We start from the raw sequence: 27900 nt of genomic DNA on the forward strand, positions 1-27900 counted from the left end.
GACAGTATATCGTCCAGCTTATAATTCTGCAGCCAGTTCAGAGATGCCACTGCTGAACGGATGCTGCCAGGTGGATCCTCTACACCAGCATCCCTGAGGACTGTCCTAATCCAACCTGCAATTACTGCCCTGGAAGCCGCTTTCACTGTCCCACAAGTTGTAATAAATAGGCTAGGTAGTATCGCCTGCGCTCTCCGTTCCTTTGACAGTTCTATGACCTTTTCCGTCCAATAGACAGGGTCTATGTTCCTAGACTCCGAGCGAGCCAGTCTCCACCCTGATTGTTGCCAGTCTGCCGAATCTGTCTTGCCACCAAACACTGGCCAAATGGAGATGCCTTCACTGTCCACTGACAATCTTTCAGCTGTGCAATGGAGCAATGTGAGATCGTGGACTCGGCGCCCTGATGCCAAAAGCAGGATGGTGGCTGCTCTCCTTGATGCTTCAAAGAGAGTAATATGTTGAGGCAAATTCTTCTCCAGCCATGATGATACAATCCTCGGGTCCCAAATGGGGGGTTTTGACGGCCTTAGTCTAGCTAAAGATATCCCTTTTAATATCTTCTTCACTATCGGATTGGAGCTCAGCTCTCTATTGTCTTCGGGAGAGCCTAAGGTACACACCACTGACTTGTGAACTAAAATGGTACTCAGCGATAGCTTTTCTCTGATGTGGAGATCGGCTAGGAACCTGGCTAAGTCTTCAGCTTTGGGACGCGTGGCATCGAGCTGATTCTCTGACGCCAGGCGCTGCCACCTCCGCCATGCCGGAGCATAAGTAAAAAAAAACAACAACAATACGGAGAGTGCACACGCATTATTTTAATCCTAACAAAATCATCTAAAGCAGTCATAAAAAGTATTAAATTCAAAGTGTTTCACCTAATTATATTAAATTAACACTGGCTTAAAGTTTACTAATTGTCAGAAAAGTATATAGTGCATTAAAAGTGTATAAAACAAGGATTAGTGTAATCAAGTGACAGTTGTTATAAGCCCCCCGCGCCTGCACTTACACCGCCCGCGCCGCCAGCGGTAGTACTTACACGCCCTACCAAAAATCCAGGGGTTCACAACTGTTTAAAAAAAAAAAATAAAAAAATAACAATGGCTCTGAGTGATAAAGCTTCGCAGTACATTACCAAAGTAAATGCGATAATCAGTGGATTGATCTCAATCGTTCATGAGCCTAGCAATAAATTCTCTAAGGAAAATATCGTAAAAATAATACCAAAAACAACCGAACTTATGGCTACGATTGCAGAATTGGTAGTCGATTTTGGAGTAATGCAAGGAGAATTAAATTCAATGAAAAATAATACGCAACTCAGCAGGACCAACCCGATTGACATTAATATGGGTGATATTGTCACCGAAATGGAAGATAGGGCCATCAGATCTAACAACGTCATATTATATAACGTTCCCGAGAGCTTGTCTGATGAAAAGGCAGTCATCATTACGGAAGATAGAGACAAAGTTTCTTCGGCTATAAAAGCTATCGACCCGTCATTAGATCTAATCAACGTCAAAGTATTCCGACTGGGTGCCAAGAAAATTGCCAACAAAAATCGTCCAATTAAATTGGAATTTACAAACAATATCGCACCGAGAACTCTCCTACGTAATAGCACCAAATTTAAAGACGGAATCAAAGCAAGTAATGACTTAACCATCCTCCAAAGGAATCAATTGGTGGAGCTTAGAAAGCAGTTATTGTTCCGTCAAGAGAATGGTGAACCAAACCTTACCATAAAGTACATAAACTCCAAACCAACTGTTGGGGACGGAAACGCACCGTCGCAACGCGGAATCATAGGATTGGAAAAAGTTCGGAATGCCGACTCACCCTTTTCTATTCTTCCACGGTATTCTTTCTTCTTTGCGCTGGTTCACAACAATTCACAATTTTCACCATGCGCGAGCTCACGATGGCTTTGATTTCGACACGGTCGATAAAGTGGGCTCCGTAATCAAACGATGTTGACAGGACGAATATTTTTAATCAACTAAAGTCGGCATAGGAGAGGAGAGGAGAGTAGAGGTCGATAGGCCACAATAATTTTAGAAAGGATATAAAGGTAAGTAGCACGATGCTAGGTGCCAACATTTCCGCCCACCTAATTTGAACGAATTAATAATTATGATACAAAATTTAATAAAAGGTACATTTAAATATATACATAGGTAAATTGTTCATTCAAGTTGTATCCGTAATGCCTCGCAGAAAACAATTAAAAAAAAATAACTTTTACTAAATTAAGTATAACTTTTCGAATAATGGTTCCTGGACCATAACAAAAATTTTGGTTTTGAAAAATATTTAAAATTGCTAATAACTCCTTTGGTCTAGAATCTGAGTAAGAAACAAAACGAAAATTAGAGTATAGACATCTAAACAACAACAAAAAAAATATATATAGATCCCAATGGTAAAAAAAATAAAAATAAAACAACAAAACTATGGAAAATGAAAACGTATTTTTATTTTAGATGTATATCTTAAGATTAATCACTAATAATAATTTTATTCTTCCGGTAACGGGCAAAGCTTTATCACTGGTCGAACCAACGAACCAGATTGAGTTTTAACAGTAGCTACCCTAACTATTCCATCCTTACCGGGATGAACGTGGATAATTCGTCCTAATACCCACTTCATCGGTGGAAGACGATCGTCCTTTATTAACACTAATTGACCTAATTTAATGTTTGGATTGATTTTGCACCACTTTGATCGTTGTTGAAGCGTATTTAAATATTCTAAATGCCAACGTTTCCAGAAATGTTGCGACATCTTTTGGAGATGTTGCCACCTACTTAAACGATTAGACGTGGTGTCAAGAAAGTCATATTCAGGCAAACCTAGTAGGAATCCACCCATTAAAAAGTGGCCCGGGGTGAGTCCATTCACATCCTCGGGGTCTGAGCTCATTGAACACAAAGGGCGGGAGTTGAGGATGGCCTCAATTCTAGTGAGAACTGTCGCAAATTCTTCATAAGTTAGAACGGTCTCACCTATCACCCGTTTTAAATGGTATTTTACAGATTTTATCCCTGCCTCAAATAAGCCTCCGAAATGAGGACTTGCTGGAGGGTTAAAAGACAAAATAATGCCGCTCTGAATTAGATGATTAGATATAACATCACGCTGTGATGCCAAGAATTTATTTATACCGAGTAGGTACCGATTTGCACCGACGAAATTGGTTCCGTTATCGCTTATGATTTCAGAACATAACCCTCGACGATCTGTAAACCGGCTAAGGGCTGCAATAAATGCTTCAGAAGATAAATCAGACACGATCTCTAAATGAACTGCTTTCGTCGCCATACATACAAATAGACATAAATAACCCTTTGACGTTTTTGCTCCCCTACGTTTGTGATCTTTCAAGGTGAAAGGTCCTCCAAAATCTACACCAACTCGAGAAAAAGCACGGCTTTGTTGCCCTCGAGAGGGAGGTAAATCACCCATTAGGGGAGGTAGCACCGAAGATTTCATTTTATAGCAGACAATGCATTTCGACAGTTGTGAGCGAATTTTGTTCCGTGCAGCCACTATCCAAAATTTACGCTGAATAGTGAATTGAAGGCTTCGTGGCCCAACATGAAGATATTGTTTATGATAATAATCTATAATTAAATAAGCTAAATGACAGATTTTCGGAAGTAAGATCGGAAATTTACTTTCATATGACAAATTTGAATACTTGAGTCGACCGCCCACCCTGATAATACCGTGGCTATCAAGAAACGGTTTCAAGTTTTGAATTTGCGTTGAAGATGGACTGCCATTTCGCATATTACGTATATCAACAGAAAAATACGTTTCCTGTTCAATGCGTATGATTTTCATAAGCGAATCATTTAATTCGCGAGAACTTAGATAAGTCGAGTTTGAATTTCCACTACCAGGACGTTTCTGACAATTATTTACGAAACGCATTATCCAAGCGACGACGTGTTGCAATTTATAAAATGAAGAATATTTACTAATAATCGAATTAGGTACTATTTGAGATGATACAAACGTTTTAAGGTTGCATGTTTTGAGTTCTGGTATTTCTCCGTCAGATTGATTGTACACAGCTGAACAAGGCCAGAGTGCTATTGGTTGGTGAAGCCATTTTGGTCCCGTAAACCACAAAGGGTGTGATATAATGTCTGCTGGGAAAAGCCCTCTTGAACCAGAATCGGCACAATTTTCCTCCGAGACAACATGCTTCCAAATAGCATTTGGTGTATTTTCCAGTATTTGTACAACCCTATTAGCGACAAATGTTTTCAATAAATATGGCGGCGTTTTTAGCCACGCTAGTACAATAGTCGAATCTGTAAATAGAAAAACGTTTTCTATTTGTTCGGCAAACTTTACAGATGACATAATGAAAAAGTTTTACCTTACAATAAAACTTATATTATGTACTTAGCTTTATTTAAAACCTATAAAGTGAGATAAACATTACCATTTTGCAGCCAAATCGACGTTTCTTACCAAGTTCGTGTGTAATTCTTAGTTTAAATCTCCCGCCAATGTCACCTGCTAGTTCCTAATGCATCCTTCAGGCGGCGCCAGTAGTGGGGACGCCATCAATGATGCTATAATTTCGTGTTTCATTAGATCTCATCAGGCAGCCCTTGCCTAGGTTTTAAATAAAGCTAAGTACATAATATAAGTTTTATTGTAAGGTAAAACTTTTTCATTATGTAGCATAGGCTTTATTTAAAACCTATAAAGTGAGATATTGTTTGTTATCGCCTGGTGACATTATGCTAATGTGAATCAAATATAATATTTAAATTTATTTGCTAAAAAGAAAATAGGGGCAAGATTTCCAGAAATCAGCTAACCAGTTACAGAGGTTGAAAAAGGTCAGCAACAGATGGGTCGGTGTTGACTCGGCCAGCCGATTCTGCAATTTCCCTTCTATAGAACCTGGCAAAGGTATTGGGACTTCTCCAGTTACCACGTGACAGTATATCGTCCAGCTTATAATTCTGCAGCCAGTTCAGAGATGCCACTGCTGAACGGATGCTGCCAGGTGGATCCTCTACACCAGCATCCCTGAGGACTGTCCTAATCCAACCTGCAATTACTGCCCTGGAGGCCGCTTTCACTGTCCCACAAGTTGTAATAAATAGGCTAGGTAGTATCGCCTGCGCTCTCCGTTCCTTTGACAGTTCTATGACCTTTTCCGTCCAATAGACAGGGTCTATGTTCCTAGACTCCGAGCGAGCCAGTCTCCACCCTGATTGTTGCCAGTCTGCCGAATCTGTCTTGCCACCAAACACTGGCCAAATGGAGATGCCTTCACTGTCCACTGACAATCTTTCAGCTGTGCAATGGAGCAATGTGAGATCGTGGACTCGGCGCCCTGATGCCAAAAGCAGGATGGTGGCTGCTCTCCTTGATGCTTCAAAGAGAGTAATATGTTGAGGCAAATTCTTCTCCAGCCATGATGATACAATCCTCGGGTCCCAAATGGGGGGTTTTGAAGGCCTTAATCTAGCTAAAGATATCCCTTTTAATATCTTCTTCACTATCGGATTGGAGCTCAGCTCTCTATTGTCTTCGGGAGAGCCTAAGGTACACACCACTGACTTGTGAACTAAAATGGTACTCAGCGATAGCTTTTCTCTGATGTGTAGATCGGCTAGGAACCTGGCTAAGTCTTCAGCTTTGGGACGCGTGGCATCGAGCTGATTCTCTGACGCCCAGCGCTGCCACCTCCGCCATGCCGGAGCATAAGTGCGAAGGGTGGAACTTCTCCACCCGGATCTAAGAAGTTCCTTCTGCTGACTTGACCATCTTGTTAGGTTTTTGTCCCACCCCCACAAAGCCAAATCTCCAGAGTGAAGGACTCTACTTGAGGAGGGGGGTTGTTGGTCCTGGTGTCTATCAGTGCTTCTCCTAGATTGTGAACCGTAAGAGGTGGACCCAAGGCCCGACACTTCAGATCCGCTCTCCAAAATGCCCTTTCCCAACGAGGAGCCACTACCAGGTATAATCCCCTTGCCCTGTTCAGGTGGCAAAGAACCCTCGGCATGAGGCACGGGGGAGGGAAGATCCAAGCCAGCTGATAGTCCCAGTCCCTGCTCCAAGCATTGTGGTAGTCTGCCTTGTCGTCCTGAAAATCAAGAGAAACATACCTTTGAACCACATGCGCTGTCCTAGAGCCAAATAGGTCTATCTCGGGTCGTCCCCATTTTCTGAATGCTACCTCTGTGAAAGAGGGTAGCAAGTGCCATTCGGGTACAGCACGATGACGAGATAGACAGTCCGCTACTTCATTGAAACGACCGGGTAAGTATTGTGCTGTCATGGAGACACAGTGTTTATCCAAAACATCTAGCACTAGTCGAGTACAGCTCAGGAGTTGAGTTGACCTGGTACCACCCTCCTTGCGGAGATAAGATACGACAGACCTGTTATCCGACTGGATCAGAAGACCCGAGCCAGATAGCTCAAGCGCGTGAGGAGACAAGGCAGCCAACACGGCGAGCATCTCCTTTACATTGGAGTGAAGATTCAGCTGGTCATCAGCCCACACACCGCTGAGAAGCTTTTCGTCCAGCTGGGCACCCCAACCCTGATCAGAGGCATCGGTTGTCAAGTAATGCTCAAACAGCGGCAGATGTATAGGTGACGTCAGGGTGAGCGATCGAACCCACCATCTCAATTCCCGAGCGGTAGCTGCCGGAATTGGTGATGACTCCCAAGGGTGGTAGTGTCTGAGTCCTAAGCACCCTTTCTGTATGTGCCGGCTGTTGAGCCTGCCTCTTGGAACTGCAAAACTAGCAAAGTTTAAAGAGCCCAAGAGGCTGCGCCCCTTATCTAGTGACCACCTACCCGTCTGAATAAAACCCTTTAACAAATAAGATAGGGCTGAAACCTTGTTCTGAGGGAGAGACTTTTCATTAGTTAGAGTATTCCAGCTGATACCAAGAAATTGAACTTGTTGTGATGGTTCTAATATTGACTTATCAAATTGTATATGCCATCCCAAGCCTTGCAAAAACTCCACCATTTCAATAGACTGGTGTTTTAAAGTAGGCAGGCATTGGTTTACTAATAAAAAATCATCCAGATACACTAGAATTCTCATCCCTCTCTTCCGCAGTTCCTGCGCTACCCAGTTAGTGAAGGTTACAAATGCCTTGGGTGCGGTGGCCAAGCCAAAGGGGAGGGATGTCATCTGCAAGAGTTCATTCCTATAGATAAGTCTAAGGAAACATCTATGCTGCTCACTCACAGGTACATGAAAGTAAGCATGTGTGAGGTCCACTTTAACCATCCAGTCATTCGGTTGTAGAAAAGTAGGAACTCGATAAACGTTTACCAGACGAAATTTACTGACAGTCAGAAAATTGTTTAAATACTTTAAGTTAAAGACCGGCCTCTTTGAGCCATCTGATTTGGGGACCAGAAACATGTTAGAAATAAATGAGGGAGTGGCAGGTGCCGACTCTAAAACCTTAAGGGCTTTGAGTTTTTCTATTTGTTCTGTCATTGCCACAGAAGTCTTAGTGGCGAAAGGGGAGTTAAATAAATCAATATTATTATTTAGTGGAGGTTTTGATGAAAATGGAATTCGGTAGCCATCTAACATCTTAAGGATGATAGTAGGGGCACCAAGGTTCCTCCACCTACCTGCGAATGAGCGCAACTGACCCCCTTGAAAAGAGGGCCCGCTGTTAAAACCTCTTACGGTCTGGCTTCCCTGCTCTTTCCTTGGGCCGGAACCTACCTCGGGGAGGGAAAGCTTTAGCGGCCCTACGGGCTGGTTCTGGACCTCGACTCTCAGGGTGCTCCCTTCTCGCGATGGTTCTCCCCTGCTGTACTCTAGGACGAAAGGGCTGCGAGTTCTGCACAGTCACAGGTTTAACGGGAGGAGCTGGTCGCGACGTGCTAGGCTGAGGAGCGAGGCACTTCTTCACTCCCCCCAACTTATCCAGCTGGGCCGACAGGAGGTTCGGGTCAAAGAGATATTCCGATGTGGGCGGAATCTTCCGTAAGGCATCTCGGACGTATCCGTCGCTGATGCCTCGCAATGCCCCCTCTCGTCGATACTCAATGTGGCTAGCCCGTTTTCCGCAGACCATCTGCATGATGTCTTTGGACACCTTCTGGGACTCAGACCCCGCCGCGAAGAGAGACTGCACCTTCTCGAAAAGAGTGGAAGTGCTCAGCTTCGTGCCCGGTTCTGCACTCCAGTTGACCAGCTCCTGCAAGGAGGCCTTCAGGAGATCAGCCTGCAGGGAAAGAGCATTGGTCAGGGAGCCGCAGAAGGAGTCCGTTGACGTACTGGCCGATTCCTCCTGACCTAGGCGCTTCAATTCAGGGTTTAATGCCAACATTGAGAAGAGAGGGGTTGCGGCATACGACTTCTGGATCTCGAGGTAGCGGACATTGTTCCAGTTGGCCGTCCCCAGATGCTGAAGGAGCTCCACTTTTCTCACCCTCCCTGGGTCGGCCGATGGTATCTTCGGCTGCTTTAGGTCAGTTGTCCACTCCCCGAGATCCAAGTCGCGAGACGGCTTATTCGGATGGATGAGTCCCATTCCCAAATCTCCTGCCAATTCCTCCCGAAGCGACGCAGGGGTGTCCAGGGAGATGCTGTCCTCGTCATCGTCATCGTCATCCAAGGCGCCACGGACGGGAGCCTCCGAACGCTTCTCTAGCAGCAGACGCAACATTTCCTGCATCTGGGACATCTGCTGTGTTAACAGGTCAATTCGAGGGTCGGCGGGAGCTAATTCACAAACCCTCTGCCTCTTGGCCTTGTCTTCCGCGCAGACCCTTGAACGCTTGCCCCGCGTGTCCGTGTGGATCACCTTCATGACTTCCGCCCTCGAAAATTCGGCTTCCCCGCTCTCGGAACGTTCGGAATCCGACATAATCAAGAAAACACAAAGAAACCACAAAAAACACTAAACAAAAACACACGAAACTCTAATAAATCGCAATTTTACGGATTTCGAACAGTCACACTGTTAATAACCTCGAAAAAAAAATGTAAATTTTGCGCAAATACTGAAAAACAGGTTATTTTAAGGTATTTGATGTTTGTAAACAAACCAAACGTGTTTGACCTTCGCAAAATAAATGCTAATGAAACACGAAATTATAGCATCATTGATGGCGTCCCCACTACTGGCGCCGCCTGAAGGATGCATTAGGAACTAGCAGGTGACATTGGCGGGAGATTTAAACTAAGAATTACACACGAACTTGGTAAGAAACGTCGATTTGGCTGCAAAATGGTAATGTTTATCTCACTTTATAGGTTTTAAATAAAGCCTATGCTACATAATATACTTTACAAGTTTCGTGAGAAGAACCTGTTGCGCTTAGTTGCGGACGTGTCTTAACCGCTCCGGTTTGTTTAATCCTTTCAGAAGGTTTCCCTTGTTAAGAGATCGCTGAAAATTGTTCAGCATCCGTGTTTTATATAGTGCTTACCTTCTTATTTCACGAAATGCGCGTAACTTCTACCGTTTAGCCGGAATTTGCAATTATTATAGCATTTTAAACCGATTAAATTTTGAAAGTGAAGCTAGAACAAAGATTTCGCAATGCAGTCGAAGATTTTATACCTGACTCAAGTGTCAAGTGGTGTCGGGATTTACGGGACCTTTTCAACCGAGGATGTCTGCCTCGAGGACAGATAAGCCATATTTTGTTTAAAGTTTTTGTTTTTATTTTCTGTTTTTGTTTATGTATTTTGTTACAGATGACACATATAAATTTCACTTTGACTTTGGTTCAAGATTTTGCTTATGATAGCCTGCGATAAGCGAGCCCTAAGGGTCTGAGACAGAGGTGTGAAATCGTCGGATCACGACAATAGAAAGAATGTATTGGAGCCAGGAAGGAGTCTGAAAGGGTCGAGAGGATGCACTAGGTGGCATGAAAGGCTGGGAGGTGACTGTAGAGACTAAGGTAAACTAGGATGGGGTGATTTTGCACAGCGGTGCTGCCAAGGTCTGTTATCTATGTGAGGATGTTGTGTCGGCGCTCTTTATTGGCAGCAGACACATGTCAGCGCTATATTAGCGGCGGACACATGCCTGAACGGATGACGAGCCTCGTGCTGGCACAGTTGGTGGACGGGGTAGTCTCTCTCCCTGCAGCAGCTGGTACAGTTCCTTCGCTACCTAGGACTCTTGCAGCAGAGTCTCCATCTTCTGTCTTCGTCGAGCGTCACAGCGGTGCTGCCAAGGTTTGTTGTCTATGAGAGGATGTTGTGTCAGCGCTCTTTATTGGCAGCAGACACATTTCAGCGCTATATTGGCGGCAGACACATGCCTGAACGGATGACGAACCTCGTGCTGGAACAGTTGGTCTAAATAACAAATGTAGATCCTAGGAAATAAATTGTACAGCGCCCTTGAGGTGATTTTTCACAAAAACGGCGCTATACAAATTATCCAATTATTATTATTATTATTATTATTAACCGCCCCACATAATTCTAGTCGTGGAATTGACAGGGTTTTCAAAGGAGCGACCTTCGATTTTCCCATTAAGATGTGAGTGGTATTGCTATTACGCTCTAATAAATATACCACTGCAGAATAACCCAATTGTGAAGCGTCACAGAACCCTACGAGGAAAAGACGACTTGTCATCACCGTGTTGTAATATCTAGGAATATTCAATGTTCGAAGTAATGAAAGTTGACTTACAAATTTACTCCACGTATTATGAATATGTGGTGGAACATCACGATCGTCCCAATCGACACCTAACTTCCATAGTTCCTGTAATAGACATTTTGCGAAAAATGTCACTGGGGTGATGATCCCAAGTGGGTCGAATAAACGAGCTACCGTTGATAAAATTGTTCTTTTTGTGCATATCTTATTTGAAGGTAGATCGACCTTGTAGGTAAAATTATCAGTCGTTGGACTCCACTGAATGCCTAATATTTTAACAATTTGATCAGTTCCGGCGTTATCAAAAGAATGACCATCTTGCTGGTGCTCTTGCGAAACGTGATCCAAAAGTGACGGTGTATTAGATTGCCATTTACTAAGTTCTAATTTCCCAAGATTTAACAATCCAATGATATCTTGTTTTAGTCTGAGGGCTGTGCTAATCGTTTCTGTCCCTGTTACCAAATCATCTACATAAAAATCATCGCATAGAACCTTGGCAGCGTCAGGATAATTTGATCCTTCATCTTGTGCTAGCTGGCGAAGGGTACGAATGGCCAAGAATGGTGAACTAGACAACCCGTACGTTACAGTTTGTAACTCGAAATCAATAACCGGTTCATTCTGAGATTCTCTCCACAAAATATTTTGGAATTTACGCTGAGATGGAATAATTAATATTTGCCTATACATCTTACAAATATCAGCTGTAAATACATACTTATGAAAACGAAAATTTAAAATCATACGTGGAATTTCAGTTTGCAATTTTGGACCGTTCAATAATAAGTCATTTAGAGATAAGTTATTTGGTTGGGTTTTTGCCGACCCATCAAAAACCACACGTAGTTTTGTAGTTTTACTGTCAGGATTCAAAACACAATGATGAGGTAAATAGAATGCATCTAAATTCCGAGGTACCCGTGTCATGTGTCCCAGACCCTCATATTCTTGTATAAAATTTCCGTAATTAATTGCTAACATGGGATCCCTTTTAAAACGAATTTCTAGTTTGTTCAATCGCGATTCCGCAAGTTTTAAGGAATTTTGAGAAGGCATAATTTCTGATTTTGTTAATAATGGTACAACATATCTACCATCACATTCTCGATAGTGATTCGAAGCGTACATTGTTTCGGCTAATTCGTCGCCCGGATTACTCGTCACAATTGAAGGTGTTTCTTCAATTTCCCAAAATTTTCTAAGAGTATTGCTTAACGAATTTGTTTCAACAAATAAAGACGAAGGCGTTTGAAATGACGAGTTTTCCATCTTCCCCATTATGATGTAACCGAATACATACACTGTTTACAGCACATGGAGAGCCGTGAATTATTTCATGGCCACTATTAAATATATCCAAGTATACGTCAGCTCCTAACAAAAGGTCTATTTTGCCCGACATGTAATATGATTCATCAGCCAATTTTAAATTTTTAAATTGTGACGTTCCACTCGATGGTAAATCATATGACGGATGATTAGAAGTGATTTCTGTAATCACGACAGTTTGACATTGAAGAATAGGCCCTTTTTTATTTCGAGGTTTTATAAAACATTTTGTTTTTCCATGACAAGAATTTATACTAGAATTTCCTAAACCGTTCAGTGAAATACGATGTTTTTTAATTGACAAACCCAAGAGCTGGGCACATCTTTCCGTAATCAGAGAGACTTGACTCCCACAATCTACGACGGCGCGGATAGGTATATAATCATTATATTGATTTCGGACCTCAAGTTGTACAGTTCCTAACAAAACGGTAGAAACGCTCGGAATCGCTGTTGCGGCCAGGGTTGCACTTGAATTATTAAATTCATTTTCGCCCGATGGTTCGGCGGCAATGTGCAACATTGAATGGTGTTTTTTATTACAAACCTGGCATGTAAATTTTGATACACAATCTTTTACATGGTGCTGTTTTAAACAATTGAAACAACGGTTTAAAGTTTTAATTTTGTCCCTCCTTTGATGGGGACTTAAAGATGTAAAAGAATGACATTTGTAAAGAAAATGTGCACCTTTACATAATGGACAATGAAGGTTATTATGTAGCCTGAACCGTCATTTAAAACCTTTATTGAGAGAAGCATTCTCAAATTCCCTTTCGCGTGGCACTTTCCCGCTCTTTTTCAGCACCTTATGTTGGACAAGTGGTCACCAGATGCTACACAAAAGTAAAGCGTCCCCTATGCGACTTTTGTTTACGGCATTCTTTCTCATTAGCGTTTTAAATTCCGTCGCTGGCGTTGTCGTTGCGAAGTAGCTCCGAATTTATAACGATTTTTCCCGTATATAATTATTTTAAGTGTATAATTATTTCAAGATAATACATTATATTATAACAGCGAGGCTGTTCGAAGTATTTTTAAAACAGAAATAATTTTTAACTGTTTAAAAAGATAAAACACGTGGTGAACACGACGGAAAAGTTCGTCGGCCATTTTGTGTTGTTTGTTTATTTACATTGTGTTTTGTGTACCTTGTGTTTTGTGTTTTGGTTTCTTGTCCAATTTAACAATGAGTGGCTCCGAGATGTCATCATCCGATTCGGTAGAGATGACGGTAGAAGAAGTTAACAAGATCATTTTGCCAAAACAAAATGAGCCGAAACGAAAGTTGCCGAAATCGACCAAATCTACGAAAAAACATCGCATTGATAAACTCACGGCTCAAGTGGAGCACATTAGCTCGTTTATTCAGGATTTTATGGCGGCTAAAACATACGAAGATAGGAGAAACTTGGATTCCGACGAGGACGCATCATCGGAAGATCAAGAGATACACGTGGAGAGAAATTCACGATCTTCGCTAGGGATGGGATTAGTAAATCCTAATCATGAATTCAAGGAATTAAACCTATCGATGGCGGAAACCACGTGTAAGGAACCTACAGTTCCTAAGGCGGACGCAAACCGCGTAAAGAAAATCGAAGATTTACAACACTTCGGTTCGCCTGAATGGAACGAAGTAAGGTATGGGGAGGTCGTAAGAAAATACCTGGCCAACCCCATGTTCAACCAGTTGGAGGTTAATGGAGAGTTTCTGCATTTGAATAAGGCAGAGCAATACGCGGGGTCACTTGACAAATTTTGCGGGTCACTAAGCCATGCCCTGTTGCAGCAAAATGAGTGCCTCAAGAAATCTCTTCAGGAACTGGTAAACTGGAGTGCAGAGGAAGGCAAGGAATTGTCAGCAGGTTCCCTCTTCAAGAAAGTGGAGTCGCTATTTGCCCCGGATACGCAATATCAGACAGTGACCAAAGATGTCCTGCAGATGGTCTGTGGAAGGAGAGCAAATGCGATCCAGCATCGTAGGGATGCAATCCTTAACGAGATAAAGAGCCGCTACGTACGGGAGGCAGTCAAAAATATTCCTCCAGCAGCGGGTTATCTTTTTGAACCAATGAAGCTAGAATCCCAGATTCAGCGGATGGGAGGACTGGATAAATGCTTCCCACATTCAAGCTTCGACCCTCAGCCATCAACCAGCTCGCAGATGCCCAAGAAAGTGCCAGTGAGGAAGCCTTTTCGTGAGAGCAGGCCCTTTCGGGAAAGCAGGACGTTTCGGGACAACAAGCCCTTCCGAGACAACAAAGCCCCCCGCGGAGGGCGATCTAATCAAGATGCAAGAGGTGCGGACAAGAGGGGACCAGCCAAACCAAGAAGGAATTTTGGCAACAAGGATAGGCTATGACTATCCGGAGAAGGCGTTTCAGGGGGGGCAATTGCAGCACTTCATAAGCAAATGGGAAGAATTAGAAGCACCACCAGCACTGCTAACCATGTTGCGAGGGTACAAGCTACCCTTTCGGCAGAAACCCCCTCTAAGTATAGTGGCAGACACGGTAAGCTCAACTTATAAAACCCAAATCACAGACGAAATGACACGACAAATAGACAAAATGAAAAAGGAAAAGATATTGGAATCAGCTTCAATATCGCCTTCCTTTCTGTCACGGATGTTTCTCATACCGAAGCAAGACGGGTCATTTAGGCCGGTCTTCAACCTTCGTCGTTTGAACAATTTCTTAGCTATTAGCAAATTCAGACTTATTAATGTTAATAAGGTTGCAACATTTATTCAACCAGGCGACTGGATGGTTAAAGTGGACCTTTCTCAAGCCTACTTTCACCTTCCAATTCATGAGAATCATCGCCGTTTTTTGAGACTGATTTTTAATGGAGAACTGCTTCAAATGACATGTTTGCCTTTTGGACTAGCCTCAGCTCCAAAGGTTTTTGCTTCACTTACCAATTGGATAGCGCAAAAATTAAGAGACAAAGGTCTCAGAATAATTGTTTACCTAGATGATTTTTTGATAGTACATCAAAATGAAAATATATTGAAAATGCATACATTCGAAACTATTTCAATGTTACAAACTCTTGGGTGGATAATACAATTCAGTAAATCCACTCTGTGTCCAGTTCAGAAAATTGAATATTTGGGAATTTCATGGAATTCAAGGGACGGCTTAAAAGGCCTCCCGCAAACTAAAATAGCGAAAATAACAAATTTACTGAAACAATACATTAATCTAGGAAGGTGGTCACTTGAGCAGGCCCAGAGCCTCTTGGGTACCCTCAATTTTGCTAGTTTCGCCATTCATAGAGGCAGGCTTAACCTTCGCATGTTACAGTGTGCCAGTCGCAAGCTGCCTGCATTCAAACCGAGACGACTCCATCCCATTCCTCGAACAGCGATAGAGGAGCTGAGATGGTGGAGCAGGTCCCTGCAGACGTGGTCACCAATGCATCAAGCAGTGATTCGTCATACCCTCACGACCGACGCCTCGGACTGGGGATGGGGTGCGCAGCTAGACGACCTCAGATTGAGTGGAGCTTGGTCCCAAACACAGCAACCTCTCCACAGCAATGTTAAGGAAATGCTCGCCGTGCTGGCAGCACTTACTCCTCACGGGCCAGAGCTGTCAGACTCGGGTCTCCTGATCCAGTCAGACAACAAATCGGTGGTTGCGTACCTTCGCAACGAAGGCGGCACACGATCCAAGACATTGCTCGAAGCGACTCGTCAAGTCCTTCAGATGACAGACACGTATCGCATTTCACTGTCTGCTCACTACCTACCAGGAAGGTTCAACGAGGTGGCAGATCAACTCTCCAGAAAACGCGAACCTCCGGAGTGGCATCTTTTACCAGCAGCAACAAAATTGATTTTTGCAAAATGGGGGAGACCAACTATAGACCTGTTTGCATCGGAGACAGCTCACGTTGTAGAAGATTATGTGTCCCTAAATGTATTCGACAAAGAGGCAAGTTTTGTCAACGCTTGGACTCGAGAGTGGGATTTTCCTCTAGCTTGGGTGTTCCCCCCTCCGTGCCTCATGCCGAGAGTTCTCGCACACCTCAACCGGGCCAAGGGCCTATACCTGATTGTAGCCCCGAGATGGAAGAAAGTATTCTGGAGACCAGACTTGAAAAGTCGAGCGACGAGCCCTCCTTTCACCATAATGAACCTGACAGAAGTGCTGATAGACACCAGAACCTTGAAACCCCCTCCACAAGTAGAGGATTTTATTTTGGAGGTGTGGAAGTGCCGGGGTGGAGTCAGTCATTAACAGATTGGTCGGACAAACAGAAAGAATTTTTAAAGTCAGGTTGGAGAGAATCCACACTTAAAACATATAAACCGGCATGGCTTAGGTGGCAAAAGTGGGCATTAAATCACGGGGTAAACCCGAATGTCCCTACAGGAAGTAACCTGGCAAGATTTTTAACAGATCTTAGTTTAGAAGACAATTTTTCTCCCAGCACAATTCGACTCCATAAATCGGTAGTAACAACTTTCAGTAGCCCGGAAGAAGGAAACCTAAGCTCACACCCTCTAGTCAGACAAGTTCTCAAAGCCGCAGCATTAAAGCATCCTAAACTGTCTAAGCCTCCTATCTGGGATCCCAGAATGGTGTTGACCTGGTTAGAAGCTAACCCACCCAAAAAGTTGAGTCTCTTTGAAGTCTCGAGAAGGGCAGCGACTTTACTTTTGTTAGCTTCGGGACGAAGAGTGCATGACCTGACCTTGTTACAGTGTTCGCCAGACAAACTATTCATAAATGAGGAAGGGGTCTCGTTATGGCCAGTTTTCGGATCCAAAACTGACTCTGCTACATACCAACAGTCAGGTTGGAGGTTGAGAAACGGAAATCAGCCAAATATAGACCCAGCATACTGGATTAAGAAACTGATTGAAACCTCCAAAGAACGGAGGGAAACAAAGCAGAATTTAACAGAACTCTTCATCACTACATCGGGAGCAGTTAAGGCAGCTTCAAGAACAGTCATCGCCCGTTGGGTCAAAACAATTCTAGAAGAAGCTAAGATCACAGCTGCCCCGGGAAGTGTACGGGCAGCAGTGGCGTCACTTAACTGGCTGGATAATTTTAGATTGGATGACATCCTGGCTCGAGGGAACTGGAGGAGCCGGGACACCTTTGCCAAATTCTACAGAAGGGAAGTTAACACTCCCCTAGAGGTAAATAGGGCATTGTCTGTAGCCTCCCTATTCCACCCACTGTAACACGTGAGTAGGTTTTCCAGTTTTTTGACTATTATAATAGTATCACATTAGCGTTAGTGGTCACCAGTCGATAACAAACAGATCTCAATAAAGGTTTTAAATGACGGTTCAGGCTACATAATAAAATAGTTTTACCTACCAATAAAACTTATATTATGTACCTAACCTCATTTAAAACCTAGGCAATCACTGCCTGGTGAGAACTAATGAGAAAGAATGCCGTAAACAAAAGTCGCATAGGGGACGCTTTACTTTTGTGTAGCATCTGGTGACCACTTGTCCAACACAAGGTGCTGAAAAAGAGCGGGAAAGTGCCACGCGAAAGGGAATTTGAGAATGCTTCTCTCAATAAAGGTTTTAAATGAGGTTAGGTACATAATATAAGTTTTATTGGTAGGTAAAACTATTTTATTATCATTCTTATTGGCAGATAACAACGTTTTGAACGAACCTTTTTTCTCTTTTGTAGTATGTGGAGATAACATTTCTAAAATACGCGTTTGATTTCTCAGAAACTCGAAAATTGAATCCAATTCTGGAATCTCTTCACCGGGCAATTTGGATTCAAATTGACGTTTAGTTCTCAGATCCATCAATCGTATCATAATATGACCAACAAATTTATCAAAGATATTTTCTATCTTCATCGCCTTTATAGCGGCGCAATTCTCTTGAAACGTACTGAGTAACCGCGCTATACCTGACGCAGACTCGTTTTGTAATATTTTGAAATTAAGAATTTCATCAACATAATGCGTGAAAAGAATTCTAGAATTTTGGTATTGATTTACCAGAATATTCCAGGCAATGTCATAATTCTCTTCGATAAAAGGCAATGATTGTATAAGTGCCAGTGCCGGCCCTGTAATTACTGATAAAAGATAATGGTATTTTTCTTCATTAGTATATGCATTGCTGTCATGTATAAGACTTTTAAATAATGAATGAAATGAGCACCAACTTTTAATGTTACTATCAAAAGTGGGCAGCTTTATCACTGGTGCACGAATCACCGAATTACTTGCCGTTTTAGGAATTGAATTTTCATTATTACTAGTGATAACGCTTTTCATTTGCATGATCTCGAAATACATTGAATCAACATTATTCGCAATGTTTCCTAGTTCTGACATTTCTGTAATCTTGTCTAATGACAGTAATTGTTCCTCAATCTCGTTTTGAACTGATTCAAATTCTTGTAACCAATCTTTTAACTTTTCACATCTAGCAAGAAACTTATCTTTTTTCTTACTATCATCATAAGTGCTCGCTATGAGCTCTTGCGTGATACGAATACGAGATACTATTCGCTCACGTCGGGATTGCAACAAAAGTACTTTTTTCTCAGCCATTGTATTGAGAAATTAATCTGCACAAAAATGCCGAGTGAATACAACAATTTATTTTATATTAACAAATTTGTTACCAGCAGTGGCGGTTCGTGGTCTTTTTAACAGGGGGTTCAGAAATTCAAGAGAAGATAAACATATCTAATTAAAATTTACTTACTGTTGTCCTTCGTCAAATAGTCGAATACGGCAGCAGTCACACAACTTAAATAAAGTTAGTGGGAGGGGTACCTACATATTATTGTTTTTAAATCACTTTACACTAGACACAATTATTAGATAATGCGAAAAGTTTTATAGGAATTAAATTATATTTATAATTATTAATAAAGGAAAGATCGTTTACTCCAATTTTACACCACGATGGGTCGCCTCCAAAAACTAAACAGGGGAAGCAAAATAACCGATTGGTTTCCTCGCAACCACATAACCAAGTACAGCTCGCGTACCAATCACGTTTAAAAACTCGAGTGAATTTCTCGGTTTTCGCGGCACAAACCTGCTTTAATGAGAGGTCAGGACGCGGAGGCCCTTTATTTTTAATTTCCAACCTTTTTTCATAAGTATTGGCATTATTTTTTATATAGATAACACTGTATTCCGCCATTGTATAAAAAAAATTATGACAAAATATTCGCGACAATCAATAAACGCAAACGCATAAAAAAACATATACGCAAACGCATAAATAAACATATACGCAAACGCTTTCAATTTGAAATCCGAAAGAATACTGGAGATGGAGAACTGGACCAAACACAAAATTGCATAACTAGCGACGACAATGGGGCGTTTGCCGAAACTTTCGCAAATATAATTAAGGAATATAACGACTTATCTAAAAAAAAAAATACGAAAACAGAAATCAAAATCGGTCTACTTCAATAGGTAGTAGATTTACAAATGCCTTAAGCAAACGGTTGGAGAAATGCAGAAACAAGAAAACAAAAATATCGTCACCTTAAAGCAATAGTGGGATAATAATAATAATAATAATAATAATAATATTGGACAATTTTTATAGCGCCGCTTTTGTGAGTTATCACCTCAGGGGCGCTATCTTGAAAAATGCTGTTCTGAGATAATAGGACTTTTAGGTTTGCGTGAGCTCTAGCAGCATCAAATTAACTAATCTTGCAGATTAATTATATAGTATAAGAGAGGTAAATTATTTAACATCAACACAAAATTGTAATAATAGAAAAATAATTAATTTTTTCATACTAATTTTGACAAAGTATACGTAAATCTGGAAATATCTCACTGTTGCGTGGAGTGTTTGGTAATCATCTCAAATTATCTCAGTGTAGCATAGTAATAATATTACGAGTTTAGATGTATAATTGAATTAATAATTATTCCTCGGGAGATTTTTTCAATGTGTACGACTGTTTCAGGCTAATAATTGCTTTAAATAATTAATAATTGCTCAAAATAATTAATAATTCTTATTTCTGCATGTTTTTCCATGATGTTTATAATCATAAATACATTTTCAACAGTACACTCCCACTCACTCCTATAGTTTGTCAATACGACAATTGACGATAGTAAGGTGGAATAAAAATGAAAAAAATATATATTTGTGCTTATAAATTTATTTATGAGAAGCTTTTTATAATGTATGTAACAAAAATAACAGAAAAACTTTAAGGATAAAAGTATGTAACAAAATTAACAGAAAACCAAGAATAAAAAGTAGGTATGTATCAAAAATAACAGAAAACCTTTAGAATAAAAAGTATGTAATTTTTTTTACAGAAAACTTTAAGAACAAAAAAATAAAACAAATATGTGTTGATTCCCTGGAAACCTACAATGAACCTTCATCGTTATTTTCTTCTTGTACATCGCAGTCTGTATTAGCAGTATTAATTAATTCAAAACAAATTATGAGGTTTTTTTTGGTATAACACCACTTTGGCAAACAAATAAGAAATCACGATTTTTATTCGGTGGAATTGTAGGTGGAACTGTATAAGCTGGTCCTAGAATTATACTATTCTCATTCCGAACATTCTTTAGTAGCTCTCTCACATTAATGCTCTGATTAAATGGATCCTCGGTGTAGGTGCTTTTGTATTTGATAACTAACGATTCGTCTTTAGTGATCTGTAAAATCTTAACTTTATTCCAAATACATTTATTTTTGTCCATGTTTATTGAGAAGTTTTTTCCAGTCTTCTCACATACCTTCTTCCAGTCAATGAAGTCCGTTGTTTCCATTTCTGTTAACTTATAACTTATAACGAGGTTCATTCTTCTTGGAACACTTTATGATCATCGCTAACTCCGTTGGAATAAATATTAGGCCTTTTTTTAAAACCCTGACCTTTTCTCTGTCGATGCAATAATGAATGGAGTCTCCTTTGTTCTCTGAGTGCCCAACAATTAGGTACGAGGGTGGGTCAATAAGTCCTTAGAAACAAGCATTAAAACAGTTTGTATTTTTTTATTTTTTTTTTATTTCTCAACATAATCTCCTTGGAGCTCAATACACTTGGTTAGACGTTTCTCAATTTTTTTTAAACCGTCAGAAAAATAAGTTTTCGGAAGGTCCTCAAAATAAGCATTTGTCCGATCGATGACTTCTTCATTTGAAAAAAAACGTTGTCCACTTAGCCATTTTTTTTAAGTTTGGGAAAAGGAAAAAGTCAGTGGGGGCTAAATCTGGCGAATACGGTGGGTGGTCGACCAATTCGAACTTCAATTCTTCAATTTAAGCCATTGATCGTAAACATGTGTGAACACGGGCATTGTCCTGATGAAAGAGGATTTTTTCCTGTTTAAATGAGGCCGTTTTTCTTCAATTTTGTTTTTTAGCTGGTCCAATAAAGATGCATAATAATCCCCTGTTATTGTTTTTCCTTTTTCCAAATAGTCAACGAAAATAATTCCACGTGCATCCCAAAATACAGTAGCCATAACCTTACCAGCTGATTTTACGGTTTTCGCCTTCATTGGACATGGTTCGCCTTTCGCAATCCACTGCTTTGACTGTTCTTTCGTCTCGGGAGTATAGTGGTGTATCCATGTTTCATCTACAGTCACAAAGCGACGAAAAAATTCATCCGGATTGCGTTGCATGAGCGACAACAGGGCTTTAGAGGCCACCACCCTATTGCGTTTATTGTCGACTGTGAGCAAACGCGGCACCCATCTTGCAGAAAATTTTTTCATGCCCAATTTATCATGTAAAATAGAAATGACGCTACCTTTTGAGATCCCTGTAACCTCAATTATCTCACTCAACTTTAATCTTTGGCCACTTAACACCATATCGTGGATTTTATTGATCATTTCTGGTGTAGTCACCTCTACAGGACGTCCTGAGCGTGGTTCATCCTTTGTTGATGTACGACCACGTTTAAATTCATTTAACCAGTTATAAATAGTTGCAAGTGAAGGAGCAGATGTGCCGTGAACTAAATCCAACTCATTTTTTATTTCCTTTGCTGTTAACCCTTTTATATTAAAATGTTTAATAACAGCTCTAAACTCAATTTTTTCCATTTTTGTAAACAAGCAAATTTTTTTTTTTAAATGTACGAGAAACACACAACAACCCGACCAATCTGCTTGAAACTTCGTAGCATACTGAATCGGTAGTGCCGCTGCATGAAAACAAACCGCTTACAGTACTAGTCGCGCCACCTGTCGGCTTTTCTAAGGACTTATTGACCCACCCTCGTATATATGGGTAATGATTTGAATATCAAGTGTTCATAGTGCATGCATGTACATAGAAAATAAATAAAATTGTTTTTATTCTGTGCCACACAGTTATCAGAATAAAAGATCACTTCCCGTTTCCCTTGGCAAAGGTCTTTTAAAAATGTGTACACGCAGGTAGATATTTCAATTGCGCATCTTTTAGCTACACCCTCATGCCGCATGTAACAATGGCCCTGTCGTGTTTGGTATTGTAAATACAGAAGTTATAACGTTTAACTTGCTCTTATAAAAAAATAGATATATTGCCATTTGGCAACGGCATAACAGCTTGAAAGTCATAAATGGCAACTACAGTATCATCAGTGGTTTTGGTAATGTTTTTATCTTTTTCTTGTCGAGATAGCTTTACATTCTGAATGTGTTCAGAATATTATTATTTTTTCTAATATCTCATTTGCAGTACTATAGTTGTATTATACACAAAATCCACAAAGGTTCTTTTTTGGTTAAAAATATATTGAATTTGGTATTGAATTGTATGTAGAGTGTGTAACATAGAGATTACCTACCGAGACATACTTCTATTTGTACAAATTGTACATCTTTTGGATATTTGGAGATCCGAGAGGATCCTGCACGATAATAGTGCGATTCCACTCTACTAAAGCTGTTGATGTGATTCATAACACCATCAACTAAATCATCCTTTTGCAGGAAGCTGTCTGTTTTCTTTTTTAATGCAGTGCTTATGGTATTATTGCTTATATCTAAGGTTGCCATAAAAAAATCTTTCACATACGTATGTTATGTCCATCTCTCTCAAAATAATAACCACTATTAGCTAGGATTCATGGAATCATAAATATTAAAATATTTTAATCGATCAACTTCCAAAACAGATTCAGACCATTTGTATTTACAATTAGTACACAGTACAGGCTTAATTTGTTTTGCTCTGCGTATTTTTCCTGACTTTGCTACATACTCCTGACCAGTATTCACCTTCAGTTTATTTATGTTTCTCTTCCAAGATCACCCAACATGTTGAAAACTATAGAGCTACAATGAGACAATAAATTTATTTCAGTATTTTAAACGACCTTTTGAAAGCAACAGTGGGACAACATCAATATCTCAGTGTTGCTCTGAGTGACCGAACATTTCAATACTGAGATTTTACTTGTAACACTGGCAATTTTTTTTTACAAAATATCCCAGTAATGCATCATGTAGAACTCAAAATTTTACATCGAACTGCATACTTATCTCAAAAGTGTATTTTTCGAAGATATCCCACTATTGCTTTAAGGTGACGATATGTACAAAAATGACTACAAAGTTAAATACCATAATATAACATCAAAAATAACACTTGCTTCCCTATGGTTCAAAGGTCAAACGTCGACCAGTCAGTCCGCGAAGTGCTCGGGTTTCTTCGGTTACATTCGTCAATGTTCGGAGGTCACGTGATATCACAACGCGTGTTCGGCGCACACAATTTGTCTTAGTTTTGCAAAGAAAGACCAAATTTTGTATATGTCACCGTCATAGGGTTTGTACCGGCTAAAATTCTTTTGTATGAAGAGTTTGGCGCGGATTACAACTCGCACATATTTGGAATATGTATCGTATTTTTCGGTGGCGCGGGTTTTGAAGGCGAAATTTTAATAGCGTGCTATCTACAATGTGCTTATATTATTATAAAACAAGTTTGTTTTATTTTCTCATCTTTTTAATGGGGGTTCGCCGCACAAACGCACTTTAGAGAAAACCGCCACTGGTCACCAGTTAAGTATTTTTTACTACCTACAGGCAATTTTCGCGAACAGCACGGCTGACGCGAATTTTACACATAGATCAACTTTTATGAACAATTTAACCTTGAAATAATTAAATTAACCACAATTTTTTCAATTAATATAAATTATCAGGCTCGAATGACCAATGTTGGGGACGGAAACGCACTGTCGCAACGCGGAATCATAGGATTGGAAAAAGTTCGGAATGCCGACTTACCCTTTTCTATTCTTCCACGGTATTCTTTCTTCTTTGCGCTGGTTCACAACAATTCACAATTTTCACCATGCGCGAGCTCACGATGGCTTTGATTTCGACACGGTCGATAAAGTGGGCTCCGTAATCAAACGATGTTGACAGGACGAATATTTTTAATCAACTAAAGTCGGCATAGGAGAGGAGAGGAGAGGAGAGGTCGATAGGCCACAATAATTTTAGAAAGGATATAAAGGTAGGTAGCACGATGCTAGGTGCCAACACCAACTATTGTTACAACCCTTCCAAAAAACGACACAATGTAAACAAACTGAAGTGCTATTACCAAAATGTCAGAGGCATGAAAACTAAACTTAAGGACTTTAAAATACATGCCCCAACACTGCCACATGACATCCTCATTCTTACGGAAACCTGGCTGGAACCATCCATCAACTCTGCTGAGCTTGGTCTACCCCACCATCATATTTACCGGTCTGACAGAAGTCAACAAACCAGCGCTAAATCTAGAGGCGGTGGCGTCATGATAGCTGTCAACAAGATACATCCTTCAAAACTTCTGAAAACCAAAAATTCTAATGTGGAGCAAGTTTAAATTTTACTAAACGGCAAAAATCAAAAAAATATCATAGGCAGTGTTTATATTCCGCCATCATCAGATATAAGTGTATACAAAAGTCATTTCGAGGATATTGAACAACTGTCGTTTAAATTTCCAAATAGTAAAATCACTATCATCGGTGATTACAATTTACCAAAAATCAACTGGGGTACCCGCGACAATTCTACATTATCTCAAAACTCTAGCTTAACTGACACAGAAAAAGAAATAGTTGAATTATGTGATTTCCTTAACCTAGTTCAATTAAACAATGTAAAAAATGACAATAATAGATTACTAGATCTTGTTCTTTGTACCGACTTGTCAACTGCGGTTGGAAAGTCACTCGATTCAGTTCTTCCCCCTGATTCTCATCACCCACCTTTAGATATTACTGTATTATGTAACCCTATAAAATGCCAAATTAAAAACCAGACACAATATCCTAACTTTAATAAAGCCAATTATGTTGCAATACGCGATTATCTATATAACACTGACTGGTCTATACTAGAAGGAGGTAATCTCGATGAGAATATTAAAGCCTTTTACGATCATCTATATAAAACCATAGAAAACTTTGTCCCAATTAGTTATCTTCAAATTTCCCTCGCTGGTTTAGCAAGGACCTCATTAACATAGTAATTGAGAAGAAAAAAGCGCATAAAATTTACAAAGAAACAACAAATCTTTCTGATTTTATAATTTTCAGCAAGCTGCGAAAAGATTGTAATAAATTATCAAACATTTGTTATAATAATTACATTAAGAATGTGGAATTTTCGATTGGTAACAATGTAAAACATTTTTTCAACTATTGTAAAGCTCAAAATAACAACAACCTTGGCATACCTGAAACTATGCACTATAAACTGAAAACTTCCTGTAAAATCAAAGATATTGTCAATTTGTTTGCAGATTTTTTTAAGGATGTATATGAAACAGATATCCCTGATGAAGACATTCCAAACTTTGAGTCCGATATAAATTTACAACTATCTCAGATACATATTGAGATTAAAGAAATTGCAGCATGTATCAAACTACTGGAACCTAAATCGTGCTCAGGGCCAGATAAAATTCCCCCCGTATTTCTAAAAAACTGTGGGAGTAGTATCTCTTACCCTCTGTACCTACTATTTAATCAATCACTTTTAACAGGCAAGTTCCCACAAATATGGAAAAATAGCTTTCTCACTCCTATATTTAAAAGCGGAGACAAGTCTTTAGTTGAAAATTACAGACCAATATGCATACAATCGTCAATACCAAAAATTTTTGAAAAGTTAATTCTCCAAAAAATATGTTCTTGCATAAAATTTAATATCTCATCATTTCAACATGGTTTTATCTCTGGACAATCTACCTTAACTAACCTTACACTGTATGAACATTTTATCTCTGGTGCTCTTGCTAATAGAGAACAAGTTGATTCAATTTACACGGATTTTAGTAAAGCCTTTGATAAGGTTTGCATTAAAATTCTTATAAATAAATTGTCTAAATTAGGAATAAGTGGTAATTTATTATGTTGGATTAAGAATTATTTATCAAAACGTGTACTAACTGTCTGTATTAAAGAACACTTATCTTACGAATTTGAAGCCACTAGTGGTGTGCCTCAGGGTTCGCACCTTGGTCCAATATTGTTTATACTATTCATAAACGATGTCACTTCTATATTCACTGATGTTAACATATTATTATTTGCTGATGACATGAAAATATATAAAATCATAAAAAATATATACGACTGCTTGTCCCTCCAATCCAATTTTATAAAATTCGTAGAATGGTGTACCATTAACAAACTTACACTGAACATAAAAAAATGTCAAATCATGAGTTTCTTTAGAATTAAAAACCCTATCAAATATAGTTACTCTTTTAACAATCACAGTTTATTGTCAGTACCTGTAATAAGGGACCTTGGAATAACCTTCGACTCTAAACTACTATTTACCAATCACATTGATATAATAACGGGTAAAGCAATGAAAATTCTGGGCTTCATTGTAAGAATTTGTAAAGATTTTAAAAATATCCAAACATTTAAAATACTATATACAACTCTGGTTAGGAGTCATTTAGAATACAATTCCCCCATATGGAACCCTTTCTACAAAAGCCATGCAAACTCCATTGAAAGAATCCAACGCAAATTTCTCAGATCAATTAATTTCAAATTAGGTATTCCCGCGGTTGACATAAACTATGAATCTTTATTACAAAAAATGAGACTCTTATCGTTAAAAGATAGAAGAATACTCAATGATCTTATTTTTTTATTTAAAATAAACAATAACTGGTTTGACTCCCCTGAATTGGTCTCATTAATAAATTACCATGTACCTAGTAGACCGACTCGACTCAAAACACCTTTCCACTATGACAATACTATGACGAACGCAGAACAAAACTCAACCATAAATCGCTTGCATATTTTAGGCAATGAATATGCTAATATTGATCACGCTGCCGGTAATCTGTCTTCATACAAAAGATGTGTTAAACTAAATTTGTTTGCTAGTACCACGTAAATACATCATGTAAACATAATATGCCTACCAGTACTTCTAAAATTATTAATGCACTTGAAATCATAAGTACTTGTAAATTTTATCATATCGGTTAACATAATCCAGGATTTATTACTTTTTATATTTAAATCATTGTCGGTACCTTGAGATAGGTATCTTATTGGTACATTATACTGTTTTATTTCAATCTTTAAATTTTTATTTTTATTTTTACTTTTTCCTAATAAATTATGGTTTGTTCTTTAATAATTTATATTTTAAACTATTCACTTTACAATTTACTTTTGCGGAGATAAGATACGACAGACCTGTTATCCGACTGGATCAGAAGACCCGAGCCAGATAGCTCAAGCGCGTGAGGAGACAAGGCAGCCAACACGGCGAGCATCTCCTTTACATTGGAGTGAAGATTCAGCTGGTCATCAGCCCACACACCGCTGAGAAGCTTTTCGTCCAGCTGGGCACCCCAACCCTGATCAGAGGCATCGGTTGTCAGGTAATGCTCAAACAGCGGCAGATGTAT

At 39.8% G+C, this 27900-nt stretch overlaps 3 protein-coding genes across 4 annotated transcripts in view; 2 read left to right on the forward strand and 1 right to left on the reverse strand.

The window, feature by feature from the left end:
- LOC149409174 (proto-oncogene tyrosine-protein kinase ROS-like) overlaps nucleotides 1-27900 on the forward strand; it is a 264442-nt gene that overhangs the window by 33171 nt on the left and 203371 nt on the right. The window lies entirely within an intron of this gene.
- Nucleotides 4433-8908, reverse strand: LOC149409175 (uncharacterized). Of its 2 annotated transcripts, XM_089650110.1 has the most exons (3): nucleotides 7751-8908; nucleotides 4854-6130; nucleotides 4433-4601 (listed from the first exon to the last, which is right to left on the reverse strand). In XM_089650110.1, the coding sequence occupies exons 1-2, from the start codon at nucleotides 8898-8900 to the stop codon at nucleotides 4857-4859; spliced, it is 2424 nt and encodes an 807-aa protein (XP_089506236.1). In that variant the 5' UTR covers nucleotides 8901-8908; the 3' UTR covers nucleotides 4433-4601; nucleotides 4854-4856. The 2 variants fall into 2 exon arrangements, with proteins under 2 accessions (XP_089506236.1, XP_089506235.1); XM_089650109.1 differs by having other exon boundaries at nucleotides 4433-6130.
- LOC149409176 (uncharacterized) lies at nucleotides 14151-27471 on the forward strand. The gene is made up of 2 exons (XM_089650104.1): nucleotides 14151-14509; nucleotides 15305-27471. Exons 1-2 carry the CDS (start codon nucleotides 14288-14290, stop codon nucleotides 16241-16243), a joined length of 1161 nt encoding a protein of 386 aa, XP_089506230.1. The 5' UTR covers nucleotides 14151-14287; the 3' UTR covers nucleotides 16244-27471.

Source organism: Hesperophylax consimilis, unplaced genomic scaffold (genome assembly GCF_061612785.1).
Source record: "Hesperophylax consimilis isolate HC1 unplaced genomic scaffold, BYU_Hcon_1.0 scaffold_34, whole genome shotgun sequence".
NCBI classification, from domain to species: domain Eukaryota; kingdom Metazoa; phylum Arthropoda; class Insecta; order Trichoptera; family Limnephilidae; genus Hesperophylax; species Hesperophylax consimilis.